Raw genomic sequence first — 22,259 nt, forward strand, 5'->3', positions numbered from 1 at the left:
TGTAATGCATAACTCAACGAGTCATACATGATGCCAAAAATGTAATATTAGTTGTCTTGAGGTGCCTTGCCCTCTCAAAAGTTTGAAGTGTGTGAGCAGTTGAGTAGAATGCAAGATGATCGGTATGCAGTTCTTGCTGGGCTAATGAATGATGCACCTGAGTTTTACATATGTATATAGCATGCTGCATGAGTAGCTGTTTTCCAGTGCATATGGTGTTTTGAGTTATTGCAGAAATTTGATGCTTTGGGTTGCTTCCTTGGTCGCTAAGATATCACTGTTTTGAGTGGCTATTGTAAAGATGTTTTGCTAGGGCGTTTAATGGAAACAACATCCAAAAATATTTTCATTCTCAATGCATTGTGAAGGTCATAGCACTTGCAATTAACTCGACGTATGTTGTTTCATTTGGAGATGTTGACCAGTTCATTTGGGGTTAACTACATCATGGATGCTTGTGAGCTCATGCATTGACAAATGAATGTTTAACTGATTATTCAATGCACCGGGTGACCAGCCTATAGTAGGGGGTAGGGAAACCCTCATTAAAGTTATTATGTGAGGAGATGTAACGACAAGAGGAGCTGAGATAGAAACAATCCCTTGCAAACAGGGCCAAACTTTGTAGCCCTAAAAGTGATGTTTTAAAGGGCCCACCTTAAACAATTTGAAGCTGGGCATGGTACAAATTGAGATGGGATTGAGGTGCTGACCCCTTTGAAGAAGTTGTTCTTGTGATGTTGAAGGATGAGAGTTTGTTTTCAAAAAATCCGTGGTTCCATCTTGAAGTAGACTTAGACATTGGATTGTATATCTTATGGACAAAAATGCCTCTCTTGAAGGCTTTGGAAGACTAAAGTATCCACTTGGGATGACATGGAGGATGGAGCATGCATCTTGAAGCCCACTCGCTCGCCTTATGGAGGATGGAGCATGCATCTTGAAGCCCACTTGCCTGCTCCATTTTTGGCATTGCAGTCTGCCATTGTAACTCCCTTCTGCCATTTTTTCAGAAATTTGTCCTGCATTTCTTGCAGTCTGCCATATTCTTGAGTTCTCTGCCCTCTGCGTAACGCCTCTTGTAACGCTTGGTATATTGGAGGAATCCACGAGAGTCATTAGTGCACACTCAAGGCATTTTCTGGGCCTTTCAGTGCTGTTTCTGTTGCCTTGCATCTCAAAACCCAACGTTCCGTTGCCTCCCTTAAACGACTGATATGTATCTTTAAACACTGCGAGGGTTTCGATTGCTCATTCAAGCTAACATTGCGAGAGCCAGTCGAAAGGAGACGAAGAGGGGCTGCTCACAAAACAGTGCGATGCGAAGTGGTATGAGAGCATAAGATTGTTCTCTCGCAGAGCTACGCTAACACCTGCAGGAGGATCGCCATTCTGGTTTTGTATGTGTTGTGTTCTGCTCCAGTTCGCACGCGGCCTGTCCAGAACGATTACCCAGCATAAATATCTGCCATTGCATTGCAATTTGGGGCGACCAACATTTCTGTGGATCCACCTCAGATCCTTTATCAGTGTATTCCGCCTTACTCGATACCAGCTGCGTTGCTCCTCCATGTTGTTATAAAACTTCGCTGCCTTCCCACCATTAATATGCTGCTATCCCCACACATATACGCAGCCAGCAGCTCTCGCCTCCGCTTACACTGTTGGCTCTCCCAATAACGCAGCGTTGGCTCTCCCTAGCAACGTTCACACTGTGCGACAATACTCCTACGCATTGTTGCCCTTGATCACACCTATCTATCTTATGCCTATGGTAATACTCCTCTCTTTGCATTCAGATTGGATGCTTTTGGTTGATTTGGTACTTGCAGGAGTTTTCTAGCTCGAGGTGGTTCTTTGAAGCTCTGTCCTATATATCAAAGTGCAATTGTTTAAAAAAAAAATTGCACCAGAACTATATTTTTCTCCACCAGAAGTACAATTTTATACATTGGAAGCAGAAGTATTTTTTTTACAGTACATAGATTTTTAAAATGCATTCATTAATATCTATTGTGGGAGTGGTTCTCACGGGCAAGGAGAACTATCCAGAATGGTCGCGGAAAATCAGACACTCTCATTTTTAATGAGCTATGGAAAGGAGTGTGTATTGGAGACGAAGACAAAGAGCCAGAACAACCTACCTCAGATAAGGAATTCGTCATTTGGGAAAATAAGAATAGCAAGGCTTATGCATTGATTGCAGCATCAGTAAATGAAGAGGTGAGTTGCCATATTTCGCCATTTTCAAATTCTTTCGAAGCCTTACAAAAACTGAAGGAACTCTATGACTCACACTCTGCACTTGAAGTTGTTCAACTCATGATTAAACTCTTCACCCTTGAATTACAAAATAATGATCCTCTTGCTCTTGCATCAGAAGTAAAATCTATAATGCATGATATCAAAGTCACTAATGTTGAACTGGATATTCCTCTGATAGCTTTTCTTAAGGCACTTTATCCCACTTACTCAAATTATCTTGAGTCATTGCAAGCAAATGGAAACCTCAAAGATATTACCTTTGACTCCCTTGTGAAAAAATTTGCTGAAAGAGAGAAAGCTTTTGGGAAGAAGACAACTCTTGAGTCTTCTGAAGAGGCTGTGTGCCTTGCTCATAGAGAAAAGAATCTTGCTCAAGATTCTTCCAAAGGAAGAGGTGGTCGAAGAGGAAGAGGAAGAAATTTCAGAGGCAGGGGGGGCAGACACTCTCAAGGAGAAAAGTCAGATTTGCACTGCATACACTGCAAAAGAGATGGATCACATGATGCATCCACATGCAAGTTACCTTGGGACAGAATTGAGCAGGAAAGAAACCAACCCAAAGGTAAAATTAATGACAAAGAGAAAGGTAAAGCACCTGAATCCGCTCACTATATTGTGGCACACTGTAATATCGGAGTAAATGAAGACTTATTTAATGCTTCACTTGCTTTTTGGAAAAATGATTGGTTGCTTGATTCAGGAGCAACTTGCCACATGAGTTTTAGAAGAGGTTTTTTTGAAGAATTTACTAACAATGTTGATGGAGCAGTATACTTTGTAGACAAATCAAAACTCAAGCCATCAGGGCTTGGCACAATCAGGCTTAAATTGCCTGGTCTTCCAGACTTTCTTCTGCATCATGTTCTCTATCTCCCACAGCTGAGGAGAAACTTGCTGTCCTTGGTCCACATTCGCCAGCAAGGACACTCCATTCATATGTTTGATGGCAAGCTTGAGGTGAGAAAAGCATTAGACCACTCACTTGTCATGACGAGGATTGAAGAAGAAAGGCTTCTCAAGCTACAGGGTACCTTTGTTTGTGCACAAAATCTCTCATACAATTCTCATTATGAAGAAGGTACATTTCCATCAAGTTTATTATGGCATGCTAGATTTGGACACTTGAACTATGACAACCTCCACTTGTTAAAGAAAAATGGTGTTACTGGTTTGCCTACAATTCCTAGGAAACTTAAGCAATGTGATGCTTGCATTCTAGGAAAGCATAGCAAACAGTCCTTTCATGATTCACATTCCAGAGCACATAGAAAACTTGAACTCATTCATTCAGATTTATGTGGTCCAATGCCTGTTCCTTCTGCAAATGGAAATAAATATATGATGACATTTATTGATGACTACACCAGAATGTGTTGGGTTTATTTATTGAAAAACAAATATGATGCTTTTCAAACATTCAAAAACTTTCATACATGGATTAAACATGATGCACAATCTCATATTGGCTCTATTCGCACTGATAATGGAAAAGAATACACTTCAAATGAATTTGAAAATTATCTTCACCAACATGGCGTCAAACATCAAACAACTGTGCCTTATAATCACCAACAGAATAGAGTAGCTGAAAGAATGAATAGGACAATCTTAAATATGGTGCGCTCCATGATGTTTTTCAAAAATGTAAAATTGATGTTTTGGGCTGATGCAATTCTATGCGCTGTATATGTAAAGAATAGATGTCCATCTAATGCTATTAGAAACAAGACTCCTTATGAAATGTGGCATGGGCACATTCCTTCGGTAAAACATTTTAGGGTCTTTGGTTCAACATGTTATGTCTTGATACCAAAGGTACATAGAAACAAACTTGGTGCAAGAAGTCGTAAGTGTATCTTCTTGGGGTATTCAAACACCTCCAAAACATACCGTCTCTATGATGAAGTCAATAAAAAGTTTGTTGTATCTAGAGATGTAATCTTTCTTGAATAATCCAAAACTGACAATGTTGTTGAGCGGCAACTTGATCGCTTGGATAGATTCACAAATGCAAAATCATTTCAAGAATTTGACAATCAGATTCCACATCTTGAAGGGGGGATTCCTATACTAAATCAACCTGTGGAATCTTCTTCTGAAGCACTTTCTCCCCCATATGAAACTCCAACAACGGAGGATACTTTAAGTGATGTGATTGACAAAATTGGGAGACTCAATCTTGATTCAGTCCCAACTCAATCGATGCAGTAGCCTGGACCATCTGAGAAAGGCCCCCCAAAGTGGTTGACAAGGACACTTGAAAGTGTTCATCCTGATGAGGTTGGAAAGACAGGAACTAGAAATTCAAACCGACAAAATGGAGGTGATGTAGATGACTCTGATTCACCTGTTGATATGGATGTTTCTTATGATTGTGAATTGAATTTGTCTACAGATTTTGAACCAACTTCCTTCAAAGAAGCTGCTTCTCATGATGAATGGAAAGAAGCGATGCAAAAGGAGTATGATGCTCTGATAAAGAATGGCACTTGGAAGTTGGTTGATCCTCCATTGGGAACCAAACCAATTGGCTGCAAGTGGGTCTACAAGAACAAGTATAAAGCTGATGGTTCACTTGACAAGCACAAAGCCAGGCTTGTGGCAAAAGGTTTTGCAAAAAAGGAAGGGGTTGATTATGAGGAGACTTTTGCCCCCACAACAAAATGGGCTACCATCCGGACACTCTTTGCCCTAGCAGCTCAGAACGGTTGGAAATTCCATCAAATGGATGTAAAAATTGCTTTCTTGAATGGAGATCTAAAAGAGAATGTTTTTATGTCCCAGCTTGAAGGATTTGCTGTGAAAGGACATGAACATAAAGTATGCAAACTTGTGAAATCCTTGTATGGTCTCAAACAAGCACCGCGAGCCTGGTATGAAAAACTAGTTGAGCATCTTCTGAAACTCAATTTCAAACATTATGATCTTGATGATGCAACTTTGTTTGTCAAGAAGGTTGGCAAAACAGTTGTATATCTTGTGGTATATGTAGATGATCTTTTGATGACAGGGAACAATGAAAGCTACATTGCATCCATAAAGAAGGAATTGAGGGAAGGTTTTGAAATGGCTGATTTGGGCTATGTTCATTACTATCTTGGTATTGAAGTAACTCAACATCCAAAGTCCATATTTCTTTCTCAAAAGAAGTACATTGGAGATCTGTTGAACAGATTTAACATGATTGAATGTAATCCTCTGACAACTCCAATGGAACAAAACTTAAAGCTCACATCCATTGAGGGAAAAGAATTTGAGGATGCAACAAAGTATAGACAACTTGTAGGAAGTCTCAACTACCTAACTACTACCAGACGAAACATTCCGTTTGCTGTTGGAATCCTTTCCAGGTTTATGCAAAAGCCTTGTGAGGGACATTGGTCTGCTGCAAAAAGAGTTCTAAAGTACTTGAAGAGAACTCAAGACTTTGGAATCAAGTATGCATAGGTGGGCAACTTCAGCTTGATTTGATACTCTAATTCAGACTTCGATGGAGACAAAGACACTGGGGTATCTACTTCGGGTTATGCTATGAGTCTTGGATTAGGAGCTGTCTCCTGGAGATCACGCAAACAATCAGTTCCAACATATTCCACAACAGAGGCAGAATATGTGGCAGTCGCTGAGGCAACAAAAGAAATTGTGTGGCTCAGGAAAATTCTTGAAGATTTGCAGGTAAAACAAGTACAATCGACTCCACTCATGATTGACAATACCTCGACAATAAAGTTGGCCAAGAACCCAAAGTTCCATGATCGAACGAAGCACATCAATACTAAATATCATCTGGTTCGACATCATGTTGAGGCCAAAACAATCCATCTTCGCCATTGTTCCACTAATGAGCAAATTGCAGACATCTTCACCAAGGCGCTTGGAAGAGAAAAGCTTGAAAGATTCAGAGCGATGCTTGGACTCACCAACATCCCTTCAGATTAAGGGGGGGAATGTTGACACCTAATCATAGGGATTGGGTGAACAACTATAATTAGTGTAAATAAATAATAGAGTAAATGGAGAGAGTCATCGGGAGATGAATTGAACAATCACTCCCTCTTGTATGTAATAATGAACAACCTAAATGAATAACACAATTGCATTTGAGGAGTTACCTCCTGGTCTGACAGAAAACAACGAATAAATCACACTACAATTCTTGACAAATAAAACGCTGCGGAAATAAAATACTGGAAACTGAGAAAATGCTAACAAGCACATATAAAAATTTGACATAGTTATTTTTGTACAATTGTCCCTGGAAAAACCTAATGCTAGAAAACCGATGCAACAGATGAGGGTTTTATTATTATGCAACAGTGAAAATTTGAGTACAATATGGATGCTAAAACTTGGCATTCCTTAGCAAGAAAATCTGGCAAAATTATTGAGGGGATCTCTTCCTCCTCCACGGGTAATCCCGACACAACTCGCCTCAGAAAACTGGCCGTCCAAAACCCTTGCGCAGGCCTCTGCGCAGATGTTGCGTAGCCTGTAACTCGCACTCCTGGAATCTACCTCTGAGTCTGAAGTCTTGACTATTGCTGTTGCTGCAAGTGATCCTCCGGCCCTTTGGAAAATTTTCCCGGCCTCGGGACGTTGAACCAACACCATGCTCAGCGAAATCGATCTACCACTCTGAAACTGCCTGCTCAGTCCCTGTGCATGTTGATTTTGGGTAACATTGGATGTGTTCTAGCTTCGAATTTTTGTGGAGGAGCTAGAACACATGAGATCTCCAGAACCCAGAAATTGTTTGGAGAAATTCCACCCGGATGAGGAGTTATTAAAATAATTAATATTTTTAATGGGTTCCTAAGTCTAAACTTAGGAAAATAAAAATATTAATGTGTATTAATAAAAATATGGGTGAGAAGGTTTTAAGTGACGAGGATCAAGCATGTTTTAATCTTAGCCGTTGATTAGAGATTAGATCACGACCGTTGATTCATCAACAGGAAAAGTATAAGAGGAGGCTTGAGGGTCAGTTGGAGATACACCAAGAGATCAAAGAGTTTGATTTTTCTGGGGCGTGGTTTGCTGAGAAAGTCGAGCTAAGTGATTTGAGTTGCAGTGAGGGGCAGTTCGGCAGAGGGACTTCAGTCCAAAGCCGAGGATACATAGAAGAGAGGCAGAGCAACAACAAGAGAGACAACGCAGCTCCAGAGAGGGTGACGCAGAAGCTAGTGGGGCTAACACAGTCCCTTTGAGGCAACGTTGGGGTTTTTTTGTGGGGTAGAGAGAGCAACAATTCAACATATCGACTTCTGAGCAAGAGAGGCTCACTGGGAGGGTGACACAACTCCTAGAGGAGGTGACACAGTTCCAGCGCAGAGCTTGGAGCAGCCATCGCTGCACATCACTGGGAACAACATTGTCATCTGTGGGGTTTGATCATCTAGTTGCTCAAATTGTCAAAATATCTGTCTTCGGATAGAGGAACTTTTGCTAGGTTTATTCTCTGTTGGGTGAGCTAGATTTGGTACCCTAGTTGTATTCGGAATTTGCTTAATAATACAAACCCTCTATACGCTGCACCGGTTTTCCCAAATTGGGTTTTTTCGCGGACGATTGTCCAAAAATAACGGTGTCCCTTGTGTGATTGTCTCAGTTTATTTCAATTCATGATTTGTATGTATGTGTAGGCTGCAATAGTGTTTTCATCGCTGTTTAAGTAATTAAGTAACTTGTTTAAAGTAAAGAACAAGTAGGAGATAATAAACCAGTGATTGCAATAGGATTTCTGATGTGTAGATTCAGAAATTCTCACATGGTATCAGAGCATTGCAGATCATAGGAGATTGAAGACACCAGCTGAGAAGATTCAAAGAATTTGCTGTAGAGAAGCAGCTACCCTGAGTGACAACGTTGTTTCAGAGGAAGAGGAGCAGTTGCAAGCATAGTTTTAAAACTCCGACTCCGACTCCGACTCCGAAACGGTAATGACTCGGCCGGCTCGATTTCAATGATTCGGTCGTTGTAAAAAATACATTAAATATTTATTTTTTTTATAAAAAAAACATAATTTTAAAGATTTTCATTCATGTTTCCAAACACACAGCATTATAATATAGATGGAAGACAACATATGATCAAAGTAGGCTCATGAACCAATACATTATATCAAAATGGTACCCAGTGGCAATACATAGTCAACTGTCATACATGATCAAAGACTCAAAACAAAAAACACATAACCAAGGAGGCTAGAAATGGCCTCTACAACAAAAGAAAACTGTGACCAGACTCCAGTACTAGTACTACAGTTACTGGCTAGTAGCTACTGCCAGAGGAGCCAATATCATGTCGATCAATCTCTGGATCATCATCAGAGTCAGACAGGGGGCCCCATGGCTCCTCATCATCATCATCATCTCAAACTGCAGCTGTAGAAGTGGTACCACTAGCAGGCTGTGCAACTGCAGCGGATGCAAGCTGATATAGAGTAGATATGCGGCTGCGCTTCTGTTGTGGCTGAGCAGAGGAAGAACCTACAACTGGAGTCCTTGCTAGCTGTGAGACTAAGGCTGTGGATTGGGATCTGCATTCAACTGAACAACATGTTCAAGTTCAACTGATGTCTCGATATCTAAATCTAAATCAAGATCCTCATCAGGATCAAACTCCGCTGGACGACTCTCCACTACCCAATTTGATGTTGGATCAATGTCTTCCAACACAATGGGATCTGAATCAGGTCTTTTGTTTAGCAAATGGTTTCGTCTGAGCTAGAGGTTGTATTGGACATAAACTAGATCATTTAACCGTTTTTGATCCAAACGGTTTCTCTTCTTTGTGTTACTTGGGAGCAGGAGCGAAAACAGGAGCGGGAGTGACATTTTTAGAAGCTCCTAGTTTGGGAGCGAATCCCAGAGGAGTTCGACAACCAATGTCACTAACATCAAGGTACATAGAGGGATTGGTGCTCTTGATTAAATATGAGCTCCATACCCTAATACATGACAAAATTCAATGGAAACATTGCAATCCTCCAATCCTGAAATCCTGAAAAACTGATAAGTCTGCTGGATTTTGAATGAAATCTAAAATTCTACTTTCTCCATATGAAATCCAATGAGGTCGAAACCACTCTCAAACATCCTGAGTCATTTCATGGTAATGTTAAAAATTTAAGTAAAAGGATGAAAATGAAGATTAAGGAGAATGTCACTTTTACTTTAAGAATTTAACATTACCATGAAATTTGAATAGCATATCAATAGTAGAGAGCATTTGAGTGTGTTAAATAGGGTTTGGGAGGGGGAATGGACCCCAAATAACATTTAGCTAATTCATAAAACACCTTGAAGTCCAAACCAATCAGCAAACCCCTTAAAATTTCATTAAAATAATGTTAAATCGTTGTTTTAGTGGGTTACGGGCCACTGTTTGTGACTCGGCCGAGTCAGTACGGGAAACGGCCGAGTCAGCCATGACTCGGCCAACCGAGCCGTTTTTCGTACCGAGTCACTTTGGAGGGCAATGAAACGGACCAACTCGGCCGTTTCCGTTTCGAAACGGCCGTTTTTTAAAACTATGGTTGCAAGAGTGATGCAGAGCCAAAGGGGTGATGCAAAGGCTCACGCAGTGCATTCGCTAGCATTTCGAGCCTGCAGAGGGAGACGCAGAGCTAGAGAGGAGCCCACACAGTGACTGCGTCAGCTCTTTGGGCCAACACAAAGCCTGAGAGGTTCGAATCAGTCAGTTGCCGGGGCTGAGGAAGCAGAGCAGATTCGATTTGAGGAGTTGGTGGGACGCTGTTTCTGTTGGTGTAGAAGAATGTCTGTGGAGACAGAGCTAAGGTAGAGGGAGTCACTGCCTTAACAAATTTCTAGCCAAAGAAATCTAGATACGGGTTGCAGCAACAAAGGAGGATTGGAGAGGAAGTGATTCGACAATTGGCAAGAGGATTTCCGTGAAGGAAATCAGGACTCAGAGGGAGTCTAGAGGAGCTTGTTCCTTAGAGGATTTCTAGCGCCAAAGAAATCTAGATCCAAGTCTTGCTAGATTGACAACAGGAGAGGGAGAAGAGAACCAATCCTATTTTTGAGCAGAGATGGCAATGAATGGGTTGAGGGATTAGGACCGATTAGATGGAGCATCCAATTTTGTCATCTAGAAAGTCAGGATCCTGGAAATCCTAGACAAAGATCACATCAAGGACTATGCCTTGAAGGTAGTTGCTGAAACAGTCGACGCTGATTTGTTGAAGAAGTACAAGGAGGCCCAGGCTAAGGCCAAGTGCATGATCCTAGACGGGTCAAAGATCATGTAGTACCACACATTGCTGAGAAGAACACAACAAGGGAGATGTGGGAGGCACTGACCACCTTGTATCAGGGATCTTCCATCCAACAGAAGATGCTATTAGAAAATTAGCTGAGACAGTACCAGATGCAGAAGGGAGAAGAGATCGATCCCTTCCTTCTCAAGCTGCAAGGGATTCGCGACCAATTGCCTTCTGTGGGGTCTAAACCAGAACTTGAGTTCATGGTCAGGATTGCCTTGAATGTAGTCATCGAGGACTGGGAGACCTTTGTTTAAAGTATCTTGGGCAGAGCGACTCTCCCTAGTTGGGAGGAAATGTGGGAAACCCTTCGACAAGAAGAGCCTAGGAGGATGACCAAGACAGGGAGTAGCTGCAAGGGAGCTCAAGTCAAGGAGGAGGAGGAGGATGTAGTGCTTGCATCGTTGGGACACCAAGTGCAGCAGAAGAGGAAGAAGAAGGACATCACCAATGTCAGATGCTTCAATTGTGGGGAACTAGGACGTTATGCCACTCAGTGCCCTCGGAAGAAGGGCAAGGGGGAAGCTTATGAATCAAAGGATGCTCTAGCGAAAGTTGACAAGGAAGGCGAGGATGACGATTGCGCCATGAGTGCTCATGCACCTCTGGAGAAGAGGTGGGGCGATATGGAGTTGTAGTCGAGAGGACTACATGAGGGGTAGGATCCTTGAAGTGCCCAAACTCTTGGATCACATATGGCTATGGGAGCCCCTAACGACAATAGAAAAATGACGGTTGTCGGTTGGAGCGAGGTGTGATGGAGCGATAGTGGCATTGCTAGAGTGCCAAAGTTTGAGGCAATGCGGTGGATGTTGTAGTAGCGCGAGAGGCATAACGAAGTTTGTAGTAGTGCAGTAGTAGCAGAGAGTCAGTACAGATTAGCAACAGAAGTAGCTTCAACATCACGAGGCATCTAGAGTCTAGACTGACCAGCATGTCAGTGTTTGGGTGAGTTTTCAGTTGCTTACTTCGCAACAACTGAGTTGCAGTGCTATGGGCAACATGATGCAACATTTTGAGAGGGAGCTGCAGTACAGATGTAGCAGTGACAGTGGCAGAATCATGGGAAGCTGTACAGGAAGCAGCGGTGCAGTGGATGAAGGGCATCAGAGCAAGCATCAACAACACAGAGGACCGAAGCTGTGGATCAATGTAGTATTTCTGTTGAGAAGTTTTACTAGGGCACATTCCTCGCTAAGAGGGAGTGTTGATTTTGGGTAGCATCAGATGTGCTCTAGCTCCGAATTTTTGTGGATGGGCTTGATTACATGAGATCTCCAGAACCTAGAAATCGTTTGGAGAAATTCCACCCGGATGAGAGTTATTAAAATAATCAATATTTTTAATGGGTTCCTAAGTCTAAACTTAGGAAAATAAAAATATTAATGTGTATTAATAAAAATATGGGTGAGAAGGTTCTAAGTGACGAGGATCAAGCCTATTTTAATCTTAGCCATTGATTAGAGATTAGATCACGATTATTGATTCATCAACAGGAAAAGTATAAGAGGAGGCTTGAGGGTCAGTTGGAGATACACCAAGAGATCAAAGAGTTCGATTTTTCTGGGGCATGGTTTGTTGAGAAAGTCGAGCTAAGTGATCTGAGTTGCAGTGAGGGGTAGTTCGGCAGAGGGACTTTAGTCCAAGGCTGAGGATACATAGCAGAGAGGTAGAGCAACAACAGGAGAGACATCGCAGCTCCAGAGAGGGTGACGTAGAAGCTAGTGGGGCTGATGCAGTCCCTTAGAGGGAATGCTGGGGTTTTTTTGTGGGGCAGAGAGCAGCAGTTCAGCATATCGACTTTTGAGCAAGAGAGGCTCACTGGGAGGGTGACACAACTCCTAAAGGAGGTGACGTAGTTCCAGTGCAGAGCTTGGAGCAGCGATCGCTGCCCAGCACTGGGAACAAAATTGTCATCTGTGGGGTTTGATCATCCAGTTGCTAGAATTGTCAAAATATCTGTCTCCGGATAGAGGAACTTCTGGTAGGTTTATTCTCTGTTGGGTGAGCCGGATTTGGCACCCTAGTTGTATTAAGAAATCTATTTAATAATACAAACCTCTATATGCTACATCGGTTTTCCCAAATTTGGTTTTTCCGGGGACGATTGTCCAAAAATAATGGTGTCGCTTGTGTGATTGTCTCAGTTTATTTCAGTTCATGATTTGTATGTATTTGTAGGATGCGATAGTGTTTTCATCATTGTTTAAGTAATTAAATAACTTGTTAAAAGTAAAGAACAAGTAGGCTATGATAAACCAGTGATTGCAGTAGGATTTCTGATGTGTAGATGCAAAAATTCTTACAGTGCAGCCTCTAGTGGAATAATGCAGCTTCCTGCTGCTGCCTTTGTGGAACTGGAAATCTTCCTCTGGATTCACTGTCTTTGCCCCTCATCGACTCTGCGCCCCCTCTGGCTCTAACTCTTTATGCTAAATCATTGCGACTGAGAAGTTCAATTTTTGCCAAGGAGCTCATCCTCAAGTGTGTCTTGCTCCAACCCCATCGACCTCCTCTTATAATCTCTCATTGGCTCACAAATTACCATGATTAAATCCTCATTAATGACTAAATCATCTTTAAGTTGGTCCATGTGAGTTTTTAGAGAAATTTCACCTTTCTTAATTAATTTCTGTTAATTAATCAATTTTCCTAAGTTAGGCTTAGGAAATATTTATCTATTGATTAATTAATTTAATTGAGCCATCTCTAGGTGTTTTCTTCTGAAACTTTTTGTGGGTTTTGGAGTTCTAGTGTTTCTAAGCCTCTCTGACCAAAGTTGAGACTAGAACACTTGTCCGATGCTACCAAACCATCAAAACGAACATTGTGCTCCTTGATATTTGTACATGTGGCATAAGTGGCACTTATTTTATGTATTTTAAATTGATTAATTAGAGAAGAGGGCCTTTTTCCCTTCCATAGGCTAGGTTAAGGGCTTTTAGTGTGAAAATTTCTAAATCTACACGTCAAAAATCCTATTGCAATCATTGGTTATCATCTCCTACTTGTTATTACATTCAACAAGTTATTTAGTTTATAAGTAGTGATGAAAAACACTACTATAGACTACACTGACATACAAATCATAAACTGAAACAAATATGAGACAAACACACAAGGGACAACGTTATTTTTGGACAAACGTCCCTGGAAAACCCCAATGCGGGAAAATTGGTGCAACAACTTTGAGGGTTTTCTATTAATGAAGCAGTAGTTCTGAATACAACTCTCGATGCCCTCTCGACTATCCAGTTACAAAGATAAAATATACTGGCAGAAATTTAAGTAAGATTACCTCACTTCACCGAGCAAAATCCCTCCGATCCGACAACTAGATTGACTATTCCTGGCCACAACTGCGTTTTCCCTTTGCATTAGCTGTGTGGGCCTGCGTGGAGCACTTTAAGACTCTGCGTCAGCTCTGCGCTTCTTCCTTTGCCTCCTGGAGCTCTGATGTCAACCTTCTTGGCTGATTCTGCTGCTCCCCGACTGAATTCAGACTTCTGCAGGAAACTCTTACCTTGCGCTGGCATTGCATGGGCCCTCCTGGCCCAGCGTTAGCCTCCCTGTTTTGCGCTGCCGCCTCTGGCTTATCTTTGCCTCTCTCTGCTGTGTATTCGGGGACTCAGAGAAGATCCTCCATCCCCAATTATCACTGCCCCTCTGCTGCAACTTAGATCACTAGTTTGATTTTCTCAGCAAACCACGCCCTAGAAAAATCAAACTTATTTGATCACTTGGTTTATCTCCAACTGACCCTCAAGCCTCCTTTATACTTTTCTTGTTGATGAATCAATGACCGAGATTAAGTCCCTAATCAACAACTAAGATTAAAACAGACTTGATCCTCGACTCTTAGAAGCTTCTCACCCATATTTTTATTAATACCCATTAATATTTTTATTTTCCTAAGTTTAGACTTAGGAACCCCATTAAAAATATTTATTATTTTAATAACTCACAATTCGGGTGGAATTTCTCCAAACGACTTCTGGGTCTTCGAGATCTTATGTTTTCTAGCCCCTCCACAAAATTTCGGAGCTAGAGCACATCCGATGCTACCCCAAAATCAACACTCCTTAGCGAGGAATGTGCTCTAACAATACTTTCAACTAGAAGTATCACACTGATCCACGACATCAGTCCTCTGTGCTGCTGATGCTTGGCCTGCTGCCCTTCATCCATTGCACTGCTGCACCTTGTACTGCTAGCATGCTGCCCATGACACTGCCACTGTCACTGCTACATCTATACTGCAACTCCCTCTCAATGTGTTGCATCATGCTGCCCATAGCACTGCGACTGCTAACTGCTACACTGTAACTTAGTTGATGAGAAGTAAGCAACTGAAAAGCCACCCAAAGCGCTGACATCCTGGTCAATCTGGATGCCTCGTGATGCTGAATCTACCTCTACTGCTAATCTGTGCTAACCCTCTGCTGCTATTGCATTGCTGCAATCTTCTCTGTGCCTCCCGCACTGCTACAACCTCCACTGCGTTGCTTCAGACTCTAGCACTCTAGCTCTGCCACTGTTGCTCCATCATCCCTCGCACCAACTGGCTCCCGTTATTCTGCTACTGCCATTAAGGGCTCCCGTAGCTGTATGTGATCCAACAGTTTGGGCACCTCAAGGATCCTGCCCCTATGTAGTCCTCCCTACTATAGCTCTATGTCGCCCCACCTCTTCTCTAGAGGTGCATGAGCACTCATGGCACAATCCTTGTCATCATCCTCCTTGTCAACTTTCACTGGAGCAACCTTGGAGTTAGAAGCCTCTTCCTTGCCCTTCTTCCATGGGCACTGAGTGGCGAAATGTCCTAGTTCCCCACACCTGAAGCATATGACCTTGGATATATCCTTTTTCTTTATTTTCTGCTGCCCATGTTGTCCCAATGATGCGAGAGCTGCATATTCCTCCTCCTTCTTGACCTGAGCTCCTCTACTACTATTCCCTGCCTTGGTCAGCGTCCTGATCTCTTCCTGTTGAAGAGCTGCCCACATCTCCTCCCAGCTAGGGAGAAAAGCTCTGCCCAAGATACTCTGGACAAATGTCTCCCAGTCTTCGGTGACTGCATTCAGGGCAGTCCTAACCATGAACTCAGGATCTGGCGTAGACCCCACGGAAGTCAGCTGGTCTCGAATCCCTTCCAACTTGAGGAGTAAGGGATCGATCTCTTCTCCCTTCTGCATCTGGTACTGTCTCAGTTGATTCTCCAATAGCATCTTCCGTTGAATGGAAGTCCCCTGGTACAAGGTGTTCAGCGTTTCCCACATCTCCCTTGTTGTTTCCTTCTCCGCAATGTGTGGGACCACATGATCTTTGACCCTGTTTAGAATCATGCATTTAGCCTTCGCCTGGGCCTCCTCGTACTTCTTTACCGGATCAACGTCGATCAGAACAACAACTACCTTCAAGGCATAGTCCTTGATGTGATTCTTGTCTAGGACTGCCAGGATCTTGGACTTCCAGATGACAAAATTGGATGCTTCATCCAATTGTCTTGATCCCTTAGTATATTGATTGCCATCTCTGCTCAAACAAGTGTAGGACTGGTTCTCTTCTTGCTCTCTTGCTGCTACTCCAGCAAGACTCGAATCTGGATTTCTTCAGCGCTAGAAATCCTCTAAGGAACAAGCTCCCTAGACTCGCTCTAAGTCCTGATTTCCTTCACGGAAATCCTCCTGCCAAATGTCGAATCACTCCTCTTCAATCCTCCTTTGCTGCTGCTCAACAACTCGGATCTAGATTTCTTTGGCAAGAAATTTGCTAAGGTAGTGACTCCCTCTACCTCGGCTTTGTTTCCTCAGACACTGTTTTGCACCAACAGTAAAAACTTCCCAGTAGCTCCTCAGTTCGAATCTGCATTGCTCCTCCAGCCTCGATAATTGACTGATTTGAGCCTCTTAAGCTTTGCATTGGCCCAGAGAGCTGACGCAGTCACTGCGTGAGCTCCTGTCGGGTACTGTGTCACTCTCTACAGGCTTGAAATGCTGACGTAGGCACTACGTGAGCCTCCAGCCACTTCTCTGGCTATGCGTCACTCCTCCAGCCACTCCTCTGCCTCTGAAACAACTGCAACAAATTCACTGAATCTCCTGGTTGATGTCTTCAATGTCCTATGGTCTGCAATCCTCTGATACCATGTGAAAATTTCTGAATCTACACATCAGAAATCCTACTGCAATCACTGGTTTATTATCTCCTACTTGTTTTACATTCAACAAGTTATTTAGTTTATAAATAGTGATGAAAAACACTACTGCAGACTACACTGACATACATATCATAAGTTGAAACAAATATGAGACACTCAGACAAACACACAAGGGACACCATTATTTTTGGACAAACGTCCCCGAAAAAACCCAATGCGGGAAAATCGGTGCAGCAACTTTGAGGGTTTTCTATTATTAAGTAGTAGTTCTGAATACAACTCTTGATGCCCTCTCGGCTATCCAGTTATAGAGATAAAATATGTTGGCAGAAACCTAAGTGAGATTAGCTCACTTCACCTAGAAAAATCCCTCCGATCGGACAATGGGATTGACTATCCCCGGCTACAACTGTGCTGCCCCTTCACATTAGTTGTGTGGGCTTGTGTGGAGCACTTCGAGACTCTGTGTCAACTTTGTGCTTCCTCCTCTGCCTCCTGTAGCTTTGATGTCAACCTTCTCGGCTGATTATGCTACTCCCCAGTTGAATTCAGACTTCTGCAGGAAGGCAGGTCTTCCCCTATGCTGGCACTGCATCAAGCAATGCCTGGGATCTCCTAGCCCAGCGTCAACCTCCTTGTTCTACGCCGCCTCCTCTGGTTTATCTCCGCCTCTCTCTGCTGTGTATTCCGGGTCTCGGAGAAGATCCTCCAACCCCAACTATCCCTACCCCTCTGCCGCAACTCAGATCACTAGTTCAATTTTCTTAGCAAACCATGCCCCAAAAAGTTGAACTTATTTGATCACTTGGTGTATCTCCAACTGACCCTCAAGCCTCCTCTTATACTTTTCCTGTTGATGAATCAACGAGCGAGATTAAGTCCCTAATCAACGGCTAAGATTAAAACAGACTTGATCCTCGCCTCTTAGAAGCTTCTCACCCATATTTTTATTAATACCCATTAATATTTTTATTTTCCTAGGTTTAGACTTAGGAACCCCATTAAAAATATTAATTATTTTAATAACTCACAATTCGGGTGGAATTTCTTCAGACGAATTCTGGGTCTTCTAGATTTTATGTGTTCTAGCCCCTCCACAAAATTTCGGAGCTAGAGCACATCCGATGCTACCCCAAAATCAACATTTTGTCTAAAAATTTAATATTTTCATGTAAAAGAAGTAATAAAAATTAGAAAGCGACCTTCAAATTGGTCACCTATGAAACCAGGTATTGTATTGAAATTAGATCTGAACCCATTTCTAAGAAAATACATAAAATAATTACTTTTAATGAAAAAAATATTTTTAAGATTCCAAACCATTAGAGACAAATATGTTCATCGATATATCATGTAAGGGTGAATATATCAAATTGGCACCGAGTGCAATACATATCAACAACAAAATACATAACCATTGAGGCTCTAAATGGCCTTCGAAGTTTAAAAACTGTGCTACAAGTTATTGGGCCACTGGCCTACTACCAGTCATTGATCGACATGATCACCTATCAAACTCATTACCATTGTGAGAAATGGGATCATTAGCAGGGGAAAGTCACATGGCTTAGAGTCTTTAGACTCAAATTCCTCAACCTTGTAATATCGTAGGAAAAGCTTAACATGCCTAACCAATGATTTTGGTTTGAGTGAAGGGTTCATCTCCTTAATCTTATAATATGGTAGAAAGAGCTTAACATACCTAACCAATGATTTTGATTTGAGTGAAGGGTGCATTTTTGTTAAGGCCATGGTAGAGGAGTTCAACAATCAATACCATCAACATCAAGATACACAAGGGATTGATGTTCTTGATTATATGCTAATCCCATACCCTCATACATGAGCGAATTCAATGAAAATGTTGCAATCCTACCACCTAAAATCCCGAAAATTATGAATTTTGTTGAATTTTGAGTGGGATACTAAATTCTACTTTCTCCATATGTAGTTCGATAAGGTTGGAATCACTCTCAAACATCTTGAAAAATTAATTGTAATGTAAGAAATTTAAGTAAAATATGATCAAATTTTAGTAATTTAGCATTACAATTGATTTGTAGCATTACTAGGGTTTAGGAGTTAGTTTTTTGTTTGTTTATGGTTTAAGGTTTAGGAGTCAAGTTTTTACGATGTGACTAGTTCGGAACGGGACCTATTGATTTAGATCGGTTTGGACCAATTTGTAATGGTTTGGTACTAAATTGACTGGTTTTATGCCAAATCGGTACAAACAATCCACCAGTTTGGGTTGTTGGCCGATTTGACCCTTGGCCTTATCCAACTAGCTGGTTTGACTAGTTCTGGTGTGCACTAGGCCAAGTTTTAAAACTATGGTTTCTAGTGGAGAACCTTCCCTTGATATTGTTTTAAAATCTTGTTAAAGGACATTGGAGGATCTTCTAGTGTTAGTAGTTGACAACCTTAGTTATCATCCGGTAAGAGGATCTCCTAAAGTTAGTAGTGTACAACCTTAGGGATAACCCAATATCAATTCTTTGCCTTCTTCAACAGAAACTTGGTTGAACCCATGTCCCTAGTGAAAAGACACTAGTCACCAGTCCTCTTGTTGTGTTTCATACTCTAAATTCTTTCACAACCATTTTGCTGGGTTTACTCTTCACATCACCTTGAGTTGCGTTGCTATAAAACACTAGCAATCCTAAGCAAGGGAAGCCCCCCTTGAGTTAGAGAGCCAACTTGAAGTGTAGAAGAGGGTTGGTGAGGTGACAGCGCCCCCCCTCATAGCTTCACTTGGATTGCACTTAATATTTGGGACTTTATCTCTATATGTGCGAGGTTGTGTGATAACAAGAACAACATCCTTTGAAAACAATATATAAAAGTAATAACATAATAATACATCAATATATAAAACATAAATAATAAAATTTGCACTACTATGGTGCCCCTTAACAAGTTGCGACACAAGTTGATTAGTTGACACAACTCATATAACTTGGACTTTTGAGCCCTTAGATGGCCTTTTACTTCGAGCATTTCCTCTCAATTTTGACATGTTCACTATTCAGGCAAGACGTCTTTGACATGCTCGTTGTATCCTTGTATTTGTTGAGGGTAAATGGGTCATTATTTCCCCATGATGGAACATATCTGTGAAATTTCTTCTTATGGGAGATAGAGATTGAGGAGCACTTTATCTTTAGGTGTTCTATGTATTATGAGATTAGAGGGAGGTTTCATTATCTCAATAGGGGCTTTAATAAATCCTTGTCAACATTCACTAGTTACCTTGTTTATGCCAACCATCCCTAGTTACCCTGATTAGTAGTGCCTTGTCTTGTACATTAGAGAGTCTTTTATGCTCAAGTGACATTTACTTCAGTGCTCTTCTGTGATAGTTACATATATTATCTCCTTTCACCTAATCCAGGACACTTGGGGCCAAAGCTCTTTGTAGCTATTGAGTTGGACAACACTAGGACCATAGGACCATTTGAAAATTGACACTGCTCTAGTCCACACCACTCATGTTCTGAACTATACCAATTGAGGGCACACTTAGGAGGACCAAATTCCCTCAGGAGTGCCACCATCATGGTGGGGCACTTGATTAGAGATGTGTTACCAACTTCTCTCTTGTAAGAGTTCTTTGGCCTTGGATGCTAGAAGAGCCACTACTACTTCTTTAGTATCTACCTCCACCATTGAAAGGGGGTTCTTCATGTCACCCAGGGTCCATCTCCAAGAATCTATTAGTCCAGGCTATTCCCATGGTGACATTATTTGACAGGCACCTGCTGTTGAAATTGACATTTCTGAATTAGATGAGAAGTGATGGCTCCCTCCTCCTTTGGTGGTGGCTGACGTTATTCGAATGGCATGTCTCTTTGCTATTCCTTGTCCACTCTTGAGGGCCACTTTTGTGTTATAGCCAGCAAATTTATATGTTGCATGTGTTTTGGGTCATTCATTCATGCTATATTTTGAAGTGACACTAAAAGGTTGGAGGGGCTGCAACATGTATCCCCTTTTTTATACACTGGATGTACTTTATTGCCCCTTCGACCTATTTTGATATTTCAAGTACATTAATGTGAATTTCAATTGCAGTGTCTTCGCTGACTGTATTATAATTTACCAAACCTATAAAGCCCAAAGTCATTTTTGCACAATTTCCTATAAGTAAATATGGTTGTTTTAAGCTGGATGGAAAAGAGGTTGAATCCTTTAGGAACTAGAGTTGCTGTGGAATATGTTAACTGTTTTCTTGTGCACTCTCTAAATAGAAGGGTGGAATAATTGTAATCTTTATCAATAGCCTGGAAAGTCTGTTCTTTATGATTGATATGTCATTCAGACAGGCCATGTAAATTATGAAATAAAGTATTTGCATAATTCGGTCTCAGTGATGATAGAGTAGCTTGTAAATATTTTTGCTAGAGGTAATGAAATATCTGGTTACTGTTTTGATGTAAAAATATCCCACATATTGACAGGCATCTCGCTTTGTTCAAGATATCTACATATTTTTTGAAGTTTCTTTGAATATGTAATATTGATGTCAATTTGCATTTTCTTCAACTCTTTAGCTGGAAATCAGCATGTTGACAAAATCATTTTTTGGACGATTTTCTCTGCCAATAAAAGAAAGTGGTCATTGAAGTATTTCAAGAGATTATGTGGTGGCTTGACACATTATTATTTATTATGTAAGGATTTTGGAGTTTTGATTATGTAGTATTGATGCTAGTTTGCATTTTCATCAACTTAGCTGGAAATCAGTATGCCGACAAAATTCTTTGTGGATAATTGTGTGTATGTCAATAAAAGAAAGTGGTCATTGAAGTATTCCAAGAGATTATGTGGTGGCTTGACACTATTATTTTTTATTATGTAAGGATATAGTTATGTGATAGAACTAGAATATTGTTTATATGATATATTTTTGTGCTATCTTAAACCTACGCATGTTGTAAGTGCATGCAACTCCTTATATGTAAGTTTTGCAACATGCCTTTTAGTATTATTCCTAGATGGGTTAAATTGGTGCAGAGAAGCAAAACCTAAGCTTGATTTTCCTTTTTTTTGCTGCTTTCTCTTGTAGGGGTACTTCTGGCTTCCAGAAGAAGCTAAATCTAAGCACAACGTGAAGACTGTGAATGTCAGCATTTCTGCTCAAAATTTCTGCTTTGGCAACAGGTTCTTATTTCCAATCCTTGTTTTTTCCTGAGTCTTCTTGCAGAATTTTCCATGTCTGTTATGTAGTTAAATTTTATTTTATAAGATTATTTATAATAATTTGTTATATTTAAATGCTACTATTGTAAAAAAATTTGTTGTAAAAATATGAATCCCAAATTCAATATCACTCTATTGGGAAAACTTACATGCTTATGGTTTGCAACTAATGAATTTGTGATCTATTTGCAATGTAGTCTTGCTTATGAGCTTTAAGTGATTCATTATTATCACTCTTCAAGCTGAAACATACAAAACTTACCTCAATAATGCCCAACATCTCAGTCATAACCCGAATTCATTAGTTCAAAATAATTAGAATATGAGGAATAATTTCAAGCACATATG

General features: G+C 41.1%; 1 protein-coding gene across 2 annotated transcripts in view; it reads left to right on the forward strand.

The window, feature by feature from the left end:
- LOC149225264 (membralin-like protein At1g60995) overlaps positions 1–22,259 on the forward strand; it is a 180,088-nt gene that overhangs the window by 69,778 nt on the left and 88,051 nt on the right. For both annotated transcript variants that reach the window (XM_089377036.1, XM_089377035.1), the window contains one exon: positions 21,778–21,872. In XM_089377036.1, coding sequence (XP_089233162.1) covers positions 21,778–21,872 — 95 coding nt within the window. The remainder of the gene's footprint in view (positions 1–21,777; positions 21,873–22,259) is intronic.

Source organism: Pinus tabuliformis, chromosome J (genome assembly GCF_031772625.1).
Source record: "Pinus tabuliformis cultivar Carrire ecotype Pingquan chromosome J, CPIR1, whole genome shotgun sequence".
Lineage (NCBI taxonomy): Eukaryota > Viridiplantae > Streptophyta > Pinopsida > Pinales > Pinaceae > Pinus > Pinus tabuliformis.